The 18,191-nt window shown below is 57.3% G+C and overlaps 3 protein-coding genes across 3 annotated transcripts; all 3 read left to right on the forward strand.

The window, feature by feature from the left end:
• Nucleotides 1-713: 713 nt before the first annotated feature.
• On the forward strand, nucleotides 714-7,688 carry CMQ_1318 (nuclear serine protease 2; the record flags this gene model as incomplete). The annotated part of the gene is made up of 10 exons (XM_014318397.1): nucleotides 714-787; nucleotides 876-945; nucleotides 1,117-1,171; nucleotides 1,243-3,128; nucleotides 3,193-3,368; nucleotides 4,117-4,538; nucleotides 4,596-4,770; nucleotides 4,824-5,020; nucleotides 5,078-7,384; nucleotides 7,465-7,688. 10 exons carry the CDS (start codon nucleotides 714-716, stop codon nucleotides 7,686-7,688), a joined length of 5,586 nt encoding a protein of 1,861 aa, XP_014173872.1.
• A 503-nt stretch (nucleotides 7,689-8,191) lies between these two features.
• On the forward strand, nucleotides 8,192-12,976 carry CMQ_1377 (inner centromere ark-binding region protein; the record flags this gene model as incomplete). The annotated part of the gene is made up of 4 exons (XM_014318456.1): nucleotides 8,192-8,364; nucleotides 8,422-8,512; nucleotides 8,578-12,249; nucleotides 12,299-12,976. 4 exons carry the CDS (start codon nucleotides 8,192-8,194, stop codon nucleotides 12,974-12,976), a joined length of 4,614 nt encoding a protein of 1,537 aa, XP_014173931.1.
• A 1,411-nt stretch (nucleotides 12,977-14,387) lies between these two features.
• CMQ_894 (heat shock protein DNAj) lies at nucleotides 14,388-17,848 on the forward strand (the record flags this gene model as incomplete). Its single annotated transcript, XM_014317973.1, has 3 exons — nucleotides 14,388-14,484; nucleotides 14,551-15,525; nucleotides 15,879-17,848. The coding sequence occupies 3 exons, from the start codon at nucleotides 14,388-14,390 to the stop codon at nucleotides 17,846-17,848; spliced, it is 3,042 nt and encodes a 1,013-aa protein (XP_014173448.1).
• Between the last annotated feature and the right edge of the window lie 343 nt (nucleotides 17,849-18,191).

The following is an 18,191-nucleotide window of genomic DNA, read 5'->3' on the forward strand; positions in this document are numbered from 1 at the left end:
TGCTCCTTCGTTCCTTTAATTCTGCCCGCTATGAGCAATTGTTCCGCCTTCATCGCCGCCCCCTCCAAATACGGTACTCTCTGCTCCATTTCATTTCCCATCCTAACTGTCGACATCACCCTGTCACCTTCAACGCGCAAACGGTCCACACGGCAACGCAAGCCGTTGGCCACCCCTCGTGAATTATTCTTTTCTGTATTGCCGTTTTTCCCTTGCCTTTTCTGGTGATTCCCTGCCGGCGAACTTGGAACGCCTAACGCGAGGGGCTCTCCCAACATCACCTTGTGTTGCCTGCTTTTGCCATCAAGAAAGGTCCGACTTTCCCACAAGGCCACGCGGTCCGTGTGCTTCTATTCACTTCTCAGCCTTCCCCGAGCTTGCATACAGATGATCGTTCCACCCACGACGACGATCACGACAGTCTACATGCTCTCGTGCCTGACTTAAATCGGAACCAACGTATTCTCAGCCGCTTTTGAGCCACACAACCACCGCCTAATATCATCGCTCGCTCGATCAGAGCCAGCGACCATCAGCGAACCCGTTCGACTGTCGCCATACAGCCATCCAAGCTGCTTGTGTCGCCTTGTTGCTCCCCCCACCGAGCCATCTCGACACAGCTGGCTTCATTGACCCTGCAGCTATACGCGTTATCGATTTGAACACAGTTAACACCAAACACTGCGCTCGTCGTTTCGGAGTTGTCTATCAAGATGCCGCCCGCCATTGCCCGGCCGGGCACTACGATGCTCATGCCGCAACCAAACCAAGACGACATTAATGCTACGTGAGTCCACGACGGCGAAGCCTTCACGACCATAGCTATGCGGTCTTCTGTGTGATTCTCACGGAAGTGCTGACATTTTGATGTGTAGGTGGGCGTATCTACAACAAGGCGTCAACAGCATCATGGTTAACATAGATGGAGGAATGACTATGGAGACGGTACGTTCTTGGCCTGCATTCGCAATTTCCTGCTGCCGAATTTTGACTGACGGATTCCTCCCAGTATATGGGGACATATACGTGAGCAGCTTGATTCTCTTCCTACATTATCGCATTCTGTACCAATATCTGACCTCGACTAGGGCTATTCACAACTTTTGTACTTCCCAGAAAGCGGTCGGGCTTCACCAGTCGTCTTCTATAGCGTCTGTTGCGCACAGAGGAGGTAAGCCATATCCTCATTAGCTTGTGTGGCCCCTGTTATGCAGACCAGTAACTGACTATGTCTTTGTATAGCACATCTGCTTGGAGAAGATTTGTACGAGAAATTGACTGATTACCTCACTGGGCATCTCGAAGGTCTCCGCGAAGAGGCGTCTCACCATGGCGGCGAAGCGCTTCTCGCTTTCTACATACGCGAATGGGATCGATACACTGTCGCCGCGAAGTACATACACCATCTTTTCCGGTACCTGAACCGTCACTGGGTAAAGCGTGAAATGGATGAGGGCAAGAGGAATGTGTACGATGTCTACACGTTGCATCTTGTTCAATGGCGCAGCATCCTTTTTGACAAGATCTCCGTTCAAGTCATGAACGCTGTGCTGAAGCTTGTCGAACGACAGAGAAACGGCGAGACGATCGAGTACCTGCAGATCAAACAGGTGCTTGACTCGATGGTTTCTCTTGGCCTGGACGACAGCGACTCCAGCAAAACCACACTGGACACATACCGGTACCATTTCGAGCGGCCGTTCTTAGATGCCACCCAGAAATACTACCAGGACGAGAGCAGCCGATTTGTGGCAGAGAATCCGGTTGTCGAATACATGAAAAAGGCAGAGATTCGGTTGCAAGAGGAGGAGCAGCGCGTGCAGATGTACCTTCACCCAGACATAGCAATACCGCTGAAGCGGTGCTGCAACCAGGCGCTCATCGCGGACCACTCAGCCCTTCTGCGGGACGAGTTCCAGTTTTTGCTGAACAACGACCGCGAAGAGGACATGGCACGAATGTACAATCTTCTGTCTCGGATACCCGAAGGATTGGACCCGCTGAGGACACGTTTCGAAGCTCACGTTCGTAATGCTGGTTTGGCCGCCGTGGCCAAGGTGGCTGCGGACACGGAGAAGCTAGACCCCAAGGTGTATGTCGACGCGCTGCTCGAGACGCACACACAATACCAAGGCTTGGTCAAGCGCGCTTTCAACGACGAGCCAGAGTTCACACGCTCTCTCGATAACGCGTGCCGCGAGTTTGTGAACCGCAACGATGTCTGCAAGGCGGGTTCGAACAAGTCTCCAGAGCTCCTGGCCAAATACGCCGATATGCTGCTGAAGAAAAGCGGGACTGGCGTCGAAGAGTCCGAGTTGGAGGTCACCCTTACCCAGATCATGACCGTTTTCAAGTACATTGAAGACAAGGATGTGTTCCAGAAGTTCTACTCGCGAATGCTGGCTCGCCGCCTGGTGCACACCAGCACCTCGTCAGACGATGCAGAGACGAGCATGATCAGCAAGCTGAAGGAGGCGTGTGGCTTTGAGTACACCAACAAGCTGCAGCGCATGTTTCAGGACATGCAAATTTCCAAGGATCTAAATGCCGGGTTTAAGGAGCACGTGCAGGTCATGGACGGTTCCTCCCTAGACGGCCAATACTCCATTCTAGGCACGGGCTTCTGGCCGCTGTCCCCCCCCACCACGACGTTCAGCCCGCCAGCGGAGGTGCAGAACGACTGCGACAAGTTTACGCGGTACTACAAGAACAAGCACGAAGGCCGCAAGCTGACCTGGTTGTGGCAGCTGTGCAAGGGCGAGCTGAAGACGAGCTACTGCAAGAACAGCAAAACGCCGTATACATTCCAGGTCTCGGCGTACCAGATGGCCATCCTGATGCTGTTCAACGACAAGGATAAGTACACATACGAGGAAATTGTGTCGGCAACGCAGCTGAACAGCGAATCTCTCGACCCGAGTCTTTCCATCATCCTCAAGGCCAAGGTACTCCTTGCATCCCCGGCAGACGGCGACAAGGTCGGGCCTGGCAAGACTTTCAGCCTTAATTATGACTTCCGCAACAAGAAGATCCGTATCAACCTTAATGTCGGCGTCAAGTCGGAGCAGCGACAAGAAGAGGCCGAGACGAACAAGACGATAGAAGAGGACCGGAAACTGTTGCTCCAGGTACGTTTGTTCCTTTGTGCCGACCACACATTGACTCCAGCCTGCTGACATGCAATCTCGATAGTCTGCTATTGTCCGTATCATGAAGGCTCGGAAACGCATGAAGCATGCGCAGCTCGTTAGCGAGACTATCACGCAGATCAAAGGCCGATTCTTGCCCAAGGTCGCGGACATCAAGAAGTGTATTGAGATCCTGCTGGACAAGGAATATCTCGAACGGCTAGACGACGACGAGCTAGGGTACCTTGCCTGAAGGCGAGGCCGCAAGCGCTTCAACGGGACATGCGATTTTCTGATGGGCACTTGCTGTTCACTCCTCTTTGCTGCATGGCCCTGTCTTCCTGTCACTGGTAACCGCACTTACATATACCGCGGTCTTGTCTATCCGTATGAGTAGAAGCATTGATGTGGCAAGCGAAAAAGGCAAAAAGTCTTAACTCAATGTCACTGTATGTATGACCTTATCGATAACCCTCATTATTCTCGTGTGTATGCCAGCCTAACTTTTCATGAGAACAATCAACAGATTTGGCTGTCGGATGCTGGTGGTCAGAGTATATAAAATAGATTGGTGAAGAGAATACGATTGTTGTTGGCATCACGATTGCGAAATGCGCTACTGTACGGAGTAGTGAAGTAGCGCGAGAAATGCACTAATGCGACTTATGCGAGGGCAGGGGAAATGTGGGTCTGGGAAAGAGCAGCTGTATCTTACTCGTAGGCTGGTTGAAAAATTCACAGCTTCAAGGCATTGGCGGTTGAATCCTGCACAGCGGCCAGGGCATCATTACCACCCTTGTCGTTTTCTTTTCTACCGCCGTTTGGGTCGAATGTGTATTCGTTTTTTCCCTGTGTGTTCTCGCTGCACAAGTGAAACTGTCATCAGAGGTAGCTTTTTGCACAGGCGCGTTTGTCGTTGATCCAGCTGGATGAGACATCCGAGGCTTACGACTCTGTGCAGTGCCTACGGAAGTCTCACTCGACCCAGACTCCCGTTCTCTTCGACTATCCTGACAAAGGGCGCCACAGCGCTCTGGAGCACAGGAGTAGCCAGTGCATCGACGCAATACTTTCTTCTGGGCGCATCTGTGCGATTCAGCTCATCTGCAGCTTCGACTGCGGCTCAGTCCCGAGTTACGGCGGCGATGAACGGTACAGCAGGAGCAGCGGCTCTGGGCAAGCGGAAGACAGCGCATCCCAGCGACGGCGACCGGCCGTCTAAATTACAGCGGTCTCTGAACGGCGGGACAGCAGACGAGGCAGGCGACAGCGACGACGTGCCCAACGACGACGCGATGCTGGACGGCGAGGAGGCGAGCGGGGCCGAGGAAGACAGCCTTGGCAGCGAAGACGGCTTCGAAGACAGCGAGGCGCTGGACGGCAGCAGCGGCCGGGCAGCAAAGCGGCATGGTCACGGCCACAACAAGCAGCAGCAGCAGCAGCAGCAGCTGCCACTGCTCGGATCAGCGCCACCGCCGGTGGTTCTCGCGTCGGGCGCGGCCGAGTCAGCCGAGTGGCAGGAGACGATCCAGCGGGTGGTGTGCAATGTGGTATCGATCCGGTTCTGCATGACGTGCTCGTTTGATACGGAACCGGCCCTGACCAGCGAGGCGACCGGCTTTGTTGTCGATGCCGAGAGAGGGTGTGTTTGTGTTCCGGTTGTCTTGGCTAACGCACTGGCTAATCGATGTGTAGATACATCTTGACAAATCGACACGTTGTCGGGTCCGGGCCGTTCTGGGGCTACTGCATCTTCGACAACCACGAGGAGGTGGACGCGTATCCGGTGTACCGCGACCCTGTGCACGACTTCGGCATCTTGAAGTTTGACCCGAAGGCGATCAAGTACATGCCTATTCAGGCTCTGAAGCTGTGTCCCGACCTAGCCAAAGGTGTGTTTGTGGTTCTGTTCCCGGTCTGACGAAATGTAGCTGACCTGTTCGTGTTAGTGGGTGTGGAAATTCGAGTGGTGGGAAACGATGCGGGCGAGAAGCTCAGCATTCTTTCGGGCGTCATCAGCCGTCTCGACCGCAACGCGCCGGAATATGGGGACGGATACTGCGACTTCAACACGAGCTACTACCAGGCTAGCGCGGCGGCCAGCGGCGGAAGCTCCGGCAGTCCCGTAGTTAACATCGACGGCAATGCAGTGGCGCTACAGGCAGGCGGACGAGCGGACGGAGCATCGACGGATTACTTCTTGCCGCTGGACCGGCCGCTGCGGGCACTGCGTTGCCTGCAGGAGGGCAAGGCGATTGCGCGCGGCGACATTCAGTGCCAGTTTCTGCTGAAACCGTTTGACGAGTGCCGGCGGCTGGGGCTGTCGGCAGACTGCGAGGCAGAGATGCGAGCGGCCTTTCCGACGGAGACGAACATGCTGGTGGCAGAGATCATCCTTCCGTCAGGGCCATCGCACGGCAAGATTGAAGAGGGCGACGTGCTGGTGCGGGTGAACGGCGAGCTGATCACGCAGTTTGTGCGACTGGACGCGATCATGGACTCGCATGTGGACCAGACGGTGCGACTGGAGCTACAGCGCGGCGGCTCGACGGTGTTGGTGGACGTGACGGTGGGCGACCTGCACAAGATCACACCGGACCGGTTCGTGTCGGTAGCAGGCGGCAGCTTCCACAACCTGTCGTACCAGCAGGCGCGGCTGTACGGGGTAGCATGCAAGGGCGTGTACGTGTCGGAGGCGTCGGGATCGTTCCGGTTCGACAGCAGCGACAACGGGTGGCTGGTGCAGTCGATCGACCACAAGAAGGTGACGGACCTGGACGAGTTTGTGGAGGCGATCCGGACAGTCCCGGACAAGTCACGGGTGGTGGTGACGTACCAGCACCTGCGCGACCTGCACACAAAGCACACGACGATCATCTACGTGGACCGGCACTGGTCGTCCAAGATCCGGCTGGCAGTGCGCAACGACACTACGGGACTGTGGGACTTTAGCGACCTGGGCGACGCGCTGCCGGCGGTGGCACCGGTACGACGGACGGCATCGTTCATCCAGCTGAAGCACATGCCACACACAGCAGTGGCAGACCTGGTGCGCAGCTTCGTGCACGTCAACTGCTACATGCCGCTCAAGCTGGACGGGTTCCCGAAGAACCGCAAGTGGGGGATGGGGCTGGTGATCGACGCGGCCAAGGGACTGGTGGTGATCTCACGGGCAATTGTGCCATACGATCTATGCGACATCACGGTGACGATTGCGGACTCGATCGTGGTGGAGGGCCGGGTGGTGTTCCTGCACCCGCTGCAGAACTACGCGATCATCCAGTACGACCCGGCACTGGTGGACGCGCCAGTGATGAGCGCACGGCTGAGCAGCGAGGAGCTCTCGCAAGGCGCAGCGACCAACTTCATTGGGTACAACCGGATCGGACGGATTGTGCACGCGGCAACGACGGTGACAGAGGTGTTTGCAGTGGCCATTCCGGCGAACCCAGGCGCACCACGATACCGTGCAGTCAACGTGGACGCGATCACGGTGGACACCAGCCTCAGCGGCCAGTGTGGCAGTGGCGTGCTGGCAGCAGACGATGGAACGGTGCGAGCGCTGTGGCTGACGTATCTGGGCGAGCGGTCGCCAGCGACACATCGGGACGAGGAGTACCACCTGGGCCTGGCGACGCCGACGCTGCTGCCGGTCATCGAGCAGATCCAGCGTGGCGTGGTGCCGCGACTGCGCATGCTGCCGGTCGAGGTGCGGTCGATTCAGATGTCGCAGGCCCGGCTGATGGGCGTGTCGGAGGAGGTGATCAGCAAGGTGTCGCTGGCCAACACGGCGCAGCACCAGCTGTTCATGGTGACGAAGCGCACGTTCGAGCGGGCGGTCGAGCATGCGGCCGACAGCGGTCTGCTCGAGGGCGATATTCTGCTCTCGCTCAACGGCCGTCTGATCACGCGGATCGCCGAGCTGGACGTCATGTACAACCACGACCATCTGGACGCCGTCATCGTGCGCGATTGCGCCGAGATCAATCTGCGTCTGGCCACCGTCGCTGCCGACGACCACGAGACCGACCGGGCTGTCTCCTTCTGCGGTGCCGTCCTGCATCGCCCGCATCACGGCGTGCGCCAGCAGATCAGCAAGCTCTTCAGCGAGGTCTACGTCTCGGCGCGCACCCGTGGCTCGCCGGCTGCCCAGTATGGCCTGGCCCCGACCAACTTTATCACACACGTGAACGGAGAGCCGACACCGGATCTGAACGCCTTCCTGGCTGCGGTCGTGAAGATTCCGGACAATACATGTGAGTGGATGAATTTTTTGTGTATTTTTTGTGTATTTTTCATATATTTCAAACCCCACTTACTAACGTCACTTGTCCAGACTTCCGCCTCAAGGCTGTCACCTTTGACAGCATGCCGTGGGTCGTCACCATGAAGAAGAATGAACACTACTTTCCCACGGTCGAGTGGATCAAGGACACCGCCGCGCCCTGTGGCTGGCGCCGCGTCACGTACGAGGGCGGCGGCAAGGCCGTCGAGGGCGAACCGTCCGAGGGCGTCGTGGTGCCGATTATCGAAGACACCGGCGACATTGCGGCTGAGTAATATTCCGGCGTCGGGACACGGCGAACACACTTTGGGAAGGGAACTGGGCCATACTGGGAAGACTGGACGGGGCATCAGAAAGAAAATTACATCGTTCTATAGACATATTGGTAACCTGTAAGACGCGAATGTCTTTCTGTCGTATTGTCGTATTGTTGTACTTTCTGTCTCGTCTATCACGTGACATCGCGCAAATCAAACCCAGAAGCACGGACCTGCGGCCACGGCAATCACAATCAAAACAAACCGCAAATCGCATGCTATCCGTCATCTTTGTTCTCTCTTCATTTTTCCACCACTTTCATTTCGACAGGGTGCCCATCGCCAACCGCGCCTCGATCCCGACTAGCCATTCCACTTCGTCCGAGTCCACGAAGTTCTGCTGTCTTTCCCTCCGAACCGTGTATATTGTTTTCTCTCTAACCTTCGCCTTCTCTTGGTTCTCGTTTTTTTTTCTTTTTTTTTTTCCCTTTCCTTGTTCGACACGTCTTCTGTCGCCCACCATGGCAATGAGAGGACCGCGTCACCCCATCGGGGCAGCGCCCTGGATCGTGGAGGAGCGCACGACGGCGCTGCACATTGCCCAATCTGAGACCGAGGAGTTCTCTTTCTCGGTCAAGAACGAGATGGACTGGCTGAACGAGCACATGGCCGAGATCTTTTCCGAAAACCCAATGTTTGTCGGCCGACAGTCTCGCGACGCACCCGTTCTCCATGCTGACACGTGCTGCAGAAGCGTCGCCGAGATCTTCAAGACCCCCGGAAAGCTGCGTGGAAAGACACCACGGACAGCACGAACAGTAACCAGGGGGGACATCCGAGCAGTACGCGCCCTTTCTCCTCGACCCCTCGTCCTGCATCGCGCAGACACCCCGTACTGACATCACAGCCTCTGACGGACGTCTTTCTGTCCACGCCCAAGGGCCCGCCAAACCCGTTTGCCATCTCCAAGCTCACCGGGATCCAGCAGCAGCAGCGCCGGAACTCGCCCACATTCAGGGTCGCCGAGGACCGGCCAACCGGCTCAAGCCCCAGTCCGCGTGTGAGCCCGGCAAAGGTCCGGCCTTCCGCAAAAACGCCGTCGTCCGTCTTCCGCAAAAACACCTTCCACAGCGCCCAGAAGGCATCCGCGTGTGCAAGAAAACCAGAGCCGGCATCGTCGCTCGGAGACTCGGGATATCATGGAAGCCAGGACATGACCGACCAGGACGATGACGACGTGGATGTCGATGTCGATGTAGATGTCGATACTGACGATCTTGCCATGTCCAGCACAAGACCGATCTTGCAGCCGACGCGTCAGGCTGCTTCAGGACCAAAGGCCATCAACGTCCCGACCAGCACCACACCAGCAGCACGAACACCGATACAACCGAGCACAACACCTCTGCTGTTGTCGCCCGACGAAGCTCGTGGCCGCCGCAGTCCCACGCAGCCGGACCACTCGTTCCACTCCGCGAAAGAAGAGCCCACCGAAGATATGCTACCGCAGGCTGCCGCGTCATCCGGCAGCATCACAGTCTCTTCGTCTCCCTTTGTCCCGGTGAAGTCCCCCTCTCCGGCTCGTGCCACGATGGCGATGTCACCACAGCGAAAGCCGGCACCACCGCCAATGCAATTGCAGGACCAGCAAGAGCAGCAAGAGCAGCAGGAACCGTCTTCCCCTCTGGAATCCACCACACCGGCGTTTCCGCCACCCCAAGAGCTCTTGACTGCTATGGGGCAACTACCTGCCGACGATCCGTTGCTGGCTCCATCAGCACCCACCTCTCCCCTGGTGACGCCTTCAAAGACGCAAGGCCATGTTGCCATGGAAGACGAGATGGACGTCAATGAACCAGAGGAAGACATGGAAGAGGAAGTCGAGGTGAAAGCGGAAGCGGAAGCAGAAGACGAGCAGAAGGTGGAAGCATCACAATCTCCAGACTTTGACACAAGTCCTGTCCGCCCGGTCGTTCGAAAGAGCAGCCTGAACTTCGCGTCTCTGCCGGCACGAGAACCGTTCACATCGAATAAGAGCATTGGCGGTGCTGCCCGACCGTCACGCACAAGTCACACTGACACAGCCAGAGCTGGCTACTACAACCGTGTCACAGGCGGCAAGAGTCTCGGCAATGCGCAACCAGCAGAACGGGAAGACGGAGAGAACAACGACCACGACGAGCTGGATGCCGACGATGTCTTCTCTTCTCATGACGCTATGCAGGCCGACGAGGATGCTACGTCTGACAACAAGACATACACACAGCGTCTGCAGGACCGGATCAGCATGTTGGGCAAATCTCAGGCGAGCGGCCCACGGCCCTCCAAGTCGCTGGCTAACCATCTTCCGGGCGCAACGCAGACCATGCTGTCCGCCTTGGCACAGCCGCAAAGATCGCAGCCCTCTGCCACGTTGTCATCTCCGAAGAAAATCACGAGCCCGGTCCTGGCGCCTGGCGCTTTCCCGGAAGAGGTCGACGAGGACTGGATCATGCCCCCCCCGGATACTGCTATAACCAGTCCCCGGCTAAACATGCCGGAAACCTTTGCTTCTGCGGACACAGACGAAGAGCAGGATTTACCAGACAGCCAACCGGACTTTGTTCTTCCTAAGCAGCGTCAAAGTGCCGTGGCGGCTGCGTCACCCTTGAAGACAAAAGTCATGGCCCTGCGCGAAAACAGTCCCCGCGTCAATGGGCACATGAAGTCAGCGTCCGTCCCGTCCTTGTCGCTGTTTGCTCCCGACTTGATGGCTGCGCGATTGCCTTACCCGACCGACGTCTCTGGCACCGGGCTGTCGGTTGTGACCGACCTGAGAGACCTGCCGTCTTCACCGACAAAGTCACCTTCCCGCGCATTCCGTGACAGTCCTCTCAGGCAGGTTAAGAGCAAGCTTACCTCGATCATCAAGGGCTCCAAAGGGCTGCTTGCCAGCAGTGCGGCACTGAGTGCCGAGGGTAAATCGTCGCTTCTGTCTCCTTCCACGCTGCGGCTCGGCATGAACCTGGCGCCCTCAACAGAGTCCCTGGCTCTACGCCACGGCAGCGTGAGCGTGGACCTTGGCTACCCTGACCTTTCTCGGCAAATTGCAGCTGCCAAACTGCTTTTTGAAGGCGACTATAACGCAGAACAAGCTGCCACCTCTGCTGAGCCGGAGTCTCCGGTACGCGTCAGTCCGACTCGTCCCAACATCCGCAAGACCCGGGCTTCAACGGAGCGGGAGCGTCGCGAACAGAAAATCCGGGAAAAGGAGGAGAAGGAGACCCTGCGAATGGAAGACCGCTTTGAGAAGCTGGAGAAGGAACGCGAAAAGGAACGCGAGAAAGCGCGAATCTTTAGCGAAGAGAAGGCGGCACAGCAGGAGCAGCTTCAAAAGCAGGCGCAGCTGCAGCAGTCGGCACAAAATGACGACGACGAGCTGAACGCAGACGACTACACGCAGCGGCAGCCTGCTGTCCAGGACCAGCAAAAGCCGGCAAGCTCTCCGTCTCGCGCTCCTGCGAAGCCGGCAAAGCCCAGTCCACGAAAGGCCAAGACGCAACATCTGGAGCCTGATGCAGATACGGAAGATCCATCTCAAAACACGCGCCCTCATGCCCATAGCACAGTCCTGGCAAACGCATCCGTCCCTCGGTCAGCCCAGGCCAAGCGCACGATCCGGCGTCCTATCAAGCCTACAAAGGAAGCGCCCTCGAAAGCCAAGCAGGCGCCGACTGTCATCCGCGTCAACACATCCAGCTCGCAGCAGCAGTCACAGTTCCACCCGTCGAACAGCGCGCTTGCTGCAACGCCGCATGAAACTCTCACGGGGCCGCAGCAGTCGCAGTCGCAGTCGCAGTCGCAGTCGCAATCGCAATCGCATCAGCTCAAGAGCAAGGCTAGCGCGGCGTCGCTGCACACGAAACCGTCCCTGCAGAGCCTCAAGAGCTCGGTGTCCAGCACCGGCCGGCCCAAAGCATTGGACCTCGCAGCACGGCGGAAAGAGCAAGAGGAGCGAGAGGCGCAGCGCAAGCGTGACTACAAGGCAGAGCTGGAGAGGAAGAGGGCAGCCAACCAGGAGCAGGAAGAACAGCGGCGGCTCGACCAACAAAAGGAGCGGGAGGCCGAGATGGCCCGGAAGGCAGCAGCGGCAGCACAACTGAGACAGGCAGCCATCGAGAAGGCCAAGCAGACACGAGCACCGCCGCCAGCACCGCGAACACAGCTACCGAGCGGGCCGTCAGACTATGGGCGAAGCGAGACCGCCGGTCAGCAGCCATCGCGACCGCAATCTCGACTGGCCACGGCAACCTCGGGGCATCGTTCTCAGGACGAGGCACATCGGCCGGTGAATGCGGCTCTTTCCAACGCAGGCAAGTCCCTGTCGAAACGGCCATTGCCTGCCACGGATCACACCCAGGCCCACGGCAGATCTGTGACGGCCAACAGTGGCAATGCTGCGGCATACCAGGCCAAGGAGGCCAAGAGAATTCGGCTGAGCGAGGAGTTCGACGAGGATGAGCTCGAAATGGGAGGCCATATCCCGCGTGTGTCCAGCATCAAGGGACCGCCAGTCCGGCCTTCGGGAGTGTTCAAAAAGGTATGTGCTGATTCTCTTGAGAGGTGAAGAACACCGGCTGACAAGACAGGATTTGCCAAACAAGTCACTATATGGAAACGGATATGCAACAGCACCGTCGACGGCCAACATATCGCGCGACCTCTTCAAGACGACGGTGACATCGCAGCACAACCACCAGATGCGGGCTGGCCACCCGCTGGACATGGCACAGGTTTCCAAAGCGACAATCTCGTTTGCACCAAACACCAATGCAGTAGTTTCAGCTTCGGCATCTGCTGCTTCAGCTTCAGCTGCATCCAACCCCCACAAGACGCCTGCACGACCGGCTGGCGTGCCACTGACAAGCAAGTCTACGGCAAAGTCGGTTGCACGGTCGTCACCTCGCTATCCCAACGGCGATGGCATCGAACTGCCCGAGATCCAGACGGACGACGAGGACAGCGACGAGGATAGCAATGTCAACGTAGCACCATGGGCAGACTCGCCCGATCTCCGGAGAGCCTTGATGCAACAGGAGACGATGGACCCGATGCAGGTGTTTGGGCCGCCGCGGCCACTGAACATGGAGGAGGTGTTCAGCAAGAGCAAAGACAGGTGGAACAAGTTCCGTGCGCGGACCAGCAGTGCCAACTGGAGCGGCACAGACCGTCTGACGGAGGATGACATTAGGAAGGATCTTGCCGCACGCGACAAGATACGGCGTGAGGGAGGATGGACCTACGAGCTGAACAAGGATATGATGTAAGCGATGGCTGTGTTTGGGGGGAAAAGGGCATGTTTTGGGGGACAACAACGAGCATTGGGGCAAGGTATATTGCTACTGCAGGCATAAGAGGAGAGGAGGCCGCTGGACTGTTTTGAATCTGCCCAGTTGGGCACGGCGTTTGTATAGTTGTATGAATAGGGCATGGTTTTGGCGAGAGATGGAGAGAGGACCCGGAAACAGAACGCTTGAAGATAAACGTATGGGTGTAGAGCACAGCCCGATTGCACTTTATGGCTCATGAAATAGCCTCATATCCAGCCGCATTCAGCTGCACCTACGTCATTAGGCTGTGTGGCGTTGCCATGACAGTGGGTGGGGCTTTCAAGACAAAAAGATAGAACATGTGGAAGTTGTGGGAGTTGGGCAGAACACTATTACAGCAAGATATTACAACATTGTGCTTGTAGTGGTGCCAACGACTGTCACGAGCAAAGATGCACGAAAGAGGCAGCCACACGAACACTGGCCGGGCATTGTTTTTTTTTCGGCCTAGTTTATAGGCCAAGGCAACCCTGTTTTTTTCTAGACTTTGACAGGCTCCGCCTCCCTCACATGCACACGCGCCAAGGTGAGCTTGCACGGCGCCAGAAATAACCGCAAAAGGAAGAGGGAGGAAACCGGGCTGGGATCCTTACGGCGTGTCCTGCTTACGTTCCCCTCGTTGCGTCCCGTCAACCGCTTTTTAGAGGCACCCCTGCCAAAGACGACCGACCGCACGCGGACGACGACGAGAACCAAGACCGATTGTTTTTCCAGCACAGCAACCAGACGAAGAATCTACTGCGACTCTGAGCCCCCCCCCCCCCCTCGCACCAGTTCGGCTGACGAAATTACGCAGAGCCTAGAAGGGCTGTGGAGTGGAGGGCTTGAGTGGAGAGAACCAGAGAAGACGAGAGAGGTCAGAAATGCCTGCTGTTTTCCTTGCTGCTCAAAAGTCCGCCTCTCATCTACGGAGGAGTACAGCCTCTCCAATCCGTGTCACACGTTTCCCTCATTCCCGGTGACGCAGCTGAGTGGACGCGCACCTGTTCCCTCCATAGCACAGTCGATATGCGTCTCCTTCTGTCTCATGTCTTTTGCTCTGCCGTTCTCACTTGCTGACACTGCTGTTTCCCCCCCCCGCGCCAGATAGTCTTTCGTCTCAGCAGCCAACTCCCTTTGTCGTTCACTTCTGGCTCACCTGTTGCATCTGAACAGAAGCAAACAAAAATCGCCCACCAAGTCATTTCATGTTGGCAACACTATCATTCCCACCCTCCCCTACGACCGCTCTGCTGCAACAAGAAGACGACGTCGCAAAACAGCCACAAGTCAACGAATAACAAGACGACTGGGGGAATATACCTGAGCTGTGTCTGCCACCTTTGCTGCTGTGCCAGCCGTTGCCAAAATGTCCAAGACAGACTTCAACAGAGATTACTATGCCGACCTGGAGCTGCCTCCGACTGCAGACATTAATGACATCAAGAAACAGTTCCGCAGATTGGGTCAGTCTCCATTTCTATTTCCCTTGGCTATCTCGTGCCAGCTCCCCTGCTGATATCAGAGTGTAGCGATGAAGTACCATCCCGATCGCAACCCTGGCAAAGAAACCGAAGTCAACGCAAAGTTTCAGACCATCCAGGCGGCACATGAGATTCTGTCGAATCCTGATCAGAAAATACGGTACGATGCCCACCGCAACCGGAAGTCGGCCAGCCGCTTCCCGACCGGCTCGGGTGTCCGAGGAAACCCGTGGCAGGATGTCGCAGGCCAATATCCGACACCGCCTAGACGACCAGGTCAGCCACCCACTTCGGCCTTTCGCGGGTACGGCACCTCCTCAGTGCCACGAAACCCCCCACCGGCTTCCGCAGGGGCGTCTGCGCACCGATACTCGACCTTTAACCAGCCGCCAACGGCCAAGGCGAGCCGGGACAGTGGCGAGACGCACTACCAAGCTTGGAAGAACATGCGCCCGAGTCCAAAGCCGACAAAGACAGGCCAAAGCGCCAGTGCTGCATACGCCGGTCCTGATGCCCGGGCTCATGGGTTCGGAAACAGGCCAGCTCCCACAGCGGCTTCTAATCCGTCTGCGTCCTCCTCCATGCCCCCACCGCCACCGCGTACAACATCTCAGAAGCAAAAGGCCGATGCTTCTTTTGGATCGCGCAGGCCGACGGGCTTCTTTCCCCGGTCTCCCATGGGTGACGAGCCTCCGGCGCCAAATACAAGCAACTATTTCACAGGCCGCAACCACAGCTCCAGCTATGAAGAGAGGACCGCTCGCCAGGGAGGCCAGTCCGGCCGGACTACGCCAACACGAAGCCAGCGTAAAGAGGATTCTCGCTCGGCCGACATCTCAGAAGATGCTTATTTTGATACCCGCCAGAGCACACCCTATCAGACCCACGGTGGTGAGAAGTTCAACCCGTTTGACGGTGTGCCGTTCCCCGATCTGAGCCGGACCAGGAGTCAACGAGGGCCCATGGCACAGGACAAACCATCGTCCCGGCGTCGAAGCTCCAGCCTGCCTGACGAGTCTGACGGTACGGGGAGGGCGAGCGCAAAAGGGTCTGCCTGGAGTACGGCAGAGACCCCGGGCCGTGACAACGCTGGTAGTTCTGGTAGTTCCGAGACTAGCTCTAGTTCCGGAACAAGAACCGGAGCTCGAACAAGAACCGGCCCTGCACTTCGACACAAATTCTCATCATCGTCTACTCCCATGCCTCAGTTTGACATGCATTACCGAATGCGACAGGAAGAGGATGAGCCCCCCACGACGCCAATTGCGAAAGCGGCACGGGAAAATCAACACGAGACTCCTGGTGCGTGACTGTGCTTGTCTGCACAACATTCATATCGTTGTTTGGATACTAACGTGGCTGGTCATGTCTTGCAGCCGACACACCGGGTCGAGCTCCTGCATCTGCGACAGATGGCCCAATATTGTACGCAGCACCACATCCAAAACCACATCCTCCTCCGGCCACTATCACCCCTCTGAAGCCCCCCCCTCCAGCCAGAGTGGCTGGCGGAAAAAGCGCTGGAGTTCAGCAGCAAACACAACCACCAGAGGACACCCCCATTGCTTCCAAAATGGAGAAGTCACCATCCGAACTGAGAGCGCCGCACTCAAGGGCGTTTCCAAGTGGAGATGCGGACAGCACGGGGATCTCGGATTTCGAAAGCAAACAGTTTGAGATCTTGAGAAAGCTTGTCTGCAAAGTCGAAATCTTCGATCCCCACGCGCACTCTTCCCAGGCACCAGACAATATGGACGAGGATGCTCAGCATAAAAGAAGAAGACGGCAAAGGTTGCCAGACGGCTACAGCCTGTCGTCGATCAGCCATGCTGACCCAATCGCTTACTCTAGTTCCAAGTTTTCCTTCGATGGCCAGACGCCGGACCCTGCATCGCCCATGACACCCAGCCAGGCACCGCGCCACACGGGGCGTTTTATGAGCAGCAGCGCCGAGGGCATCAACACCCGCTTTGTTGCGGAAGAACAGGCGAATGCGGCGTGGAAGTTCAGCGCCGGCAGCTCTGACAGTGGGTCGGGCGACTACTTGTCTTCGCGAATTCGCCGTTCTCAGTCTGGCAGCCGTGTTGGCCGCCAGTCTCAGTCACCAGGCAAAGATTTCACCGTTCTAGGCGCAGGCTCTGTTCCCTCGCCTTCGAAGGCGCCTCCGCAGACACCTCCGCGACCACCGCGCCCTCCGCTTGCGGCGACCGAGACACAGGACACTCAGACAAGTGGAGGTGTCGAGGAGAGCGGCGGATTCAATCCGGAGAAGTGGACCGAGAAGATTGGGTTGGAGCATTTTGCTCCTCAGGTGCCTCGCAAGGCTACGCCCACACAATTCTCCATGCGTCCTAACAAAAAGCCGCGGCCTGTGCGGTCAGCGACCAGGACCTTTGTGGTGGACGAGAGTGATGATTCTACTGCCGCAGGAAGTGACACAGAGCAGGGCAAGTCATCACAGCCCACAGAAGCTCCCGACGGCGAGTTCGGCAACGGCGAGAGGTTTGCTAGCCCTGTTGCCATGGAGATTGACTCACCTGGGCCGACAGCTATTCCCGAACGGACTGACAGCCCCAAGGAGAGCACCACGAGCCAAGTGAATGGCTCGACGAACGGCTCGACGAATGGTTCCACGAACGTCTCCACAAACGGCTCGGCAAACGGTTCAGCAAGCCCTGGAGAAGCACAGGCGACTGGGGTGCGAAACATTCCGGTCGAGCCGTCACGGCCGGAATGGAGGGCTGGCGACGTCAAGAAGGCAGCTGTCGATGCAGCAGCCACTGGCACCACAGTGGGCGGCTCAGAAGACTCGGAGGAGTTTCTCATCAGCCTCGCCGACATGAAGAAGGTGGAGCCTTTCGCCGAAACAAAGGTCGGTGCTACAGGTAGCGGGCTGGGGTCTTTGAATGACCTGCGGACAACTCTGCCATTTGAAAGCAAATGTTCGGCCAAGCTACCGATCAAGAAGGCAGATCGAAAGGAGTCTATCAGCCTCCCCAAGGCGCCGACAGCACCACACCCACCGCCTGCGCTGGCTGTTCCCGGGCTGCAGCCGTCAGGCGGAGCGTGGGAGTTGTATGTGGTGGAGTTTCGCCACTATATGCAGGCGTGGGCCGAGTTCAACAACCTCTACGTGGACCATTTTCTGGCTCGGCGTCATGCCATTGAGAAGCAGCGGCGCGAGGGCAACTTTGCCTGGCTGACAACGATGGGTGACGATGGCATCACGGAGTACCTGGGCTGGATGGGCCAAGACGCCGAGATCCGATCGGTGTGGTCTGAGTCGTGTACAGAACACGAGCGGGCCGTCCGCCAGTTTATGGCATTCCGGAACCGAATGAAGTGATATCTGTACCTGTTTTCTACAGTTTATATTTTGTCTGTCGCGGTTGCGCGCTTCGGTGTTCCTGTTGTGGCAGAAGGATACCCTCGCCTTTGGTTTGGCTTCGGGGGACCAGGGCTGGGATGGCTGCAGTTAGGGCGGTGTCATGCGGGAAGCATAGGAAGCATAGGAAGCATAGGAAGCATAGGTTTCATATGCTGGTTGTGTTCGTGAAGATATGATGATAGATATCCCGGTCATGTGATCTATTGTGGAGTTCGGTCCCGAATTTGGGAACTGCAGCCCTGTAGGCGGTCGTTGGCCTGTCTTTCTCGTAGAGGTTGCAAGGGCTTCGCCATCCCTGATT

Source organism: Grosmannia clavigera, assembly GCF_000143105.1.
Source record: "Grosmannia clavigera kw1407 unplaced genomic scaffold GCSC_140, whole genome shotgun sequence".
In the NCBI taxonomy this organism is placed as follows: Eukaryota; Fungi; Ascomycota; class Sordariomycetes; order Ophiostomatales; family Ophiostomataceae; genus Leptographium; species Leptographium clavigerum.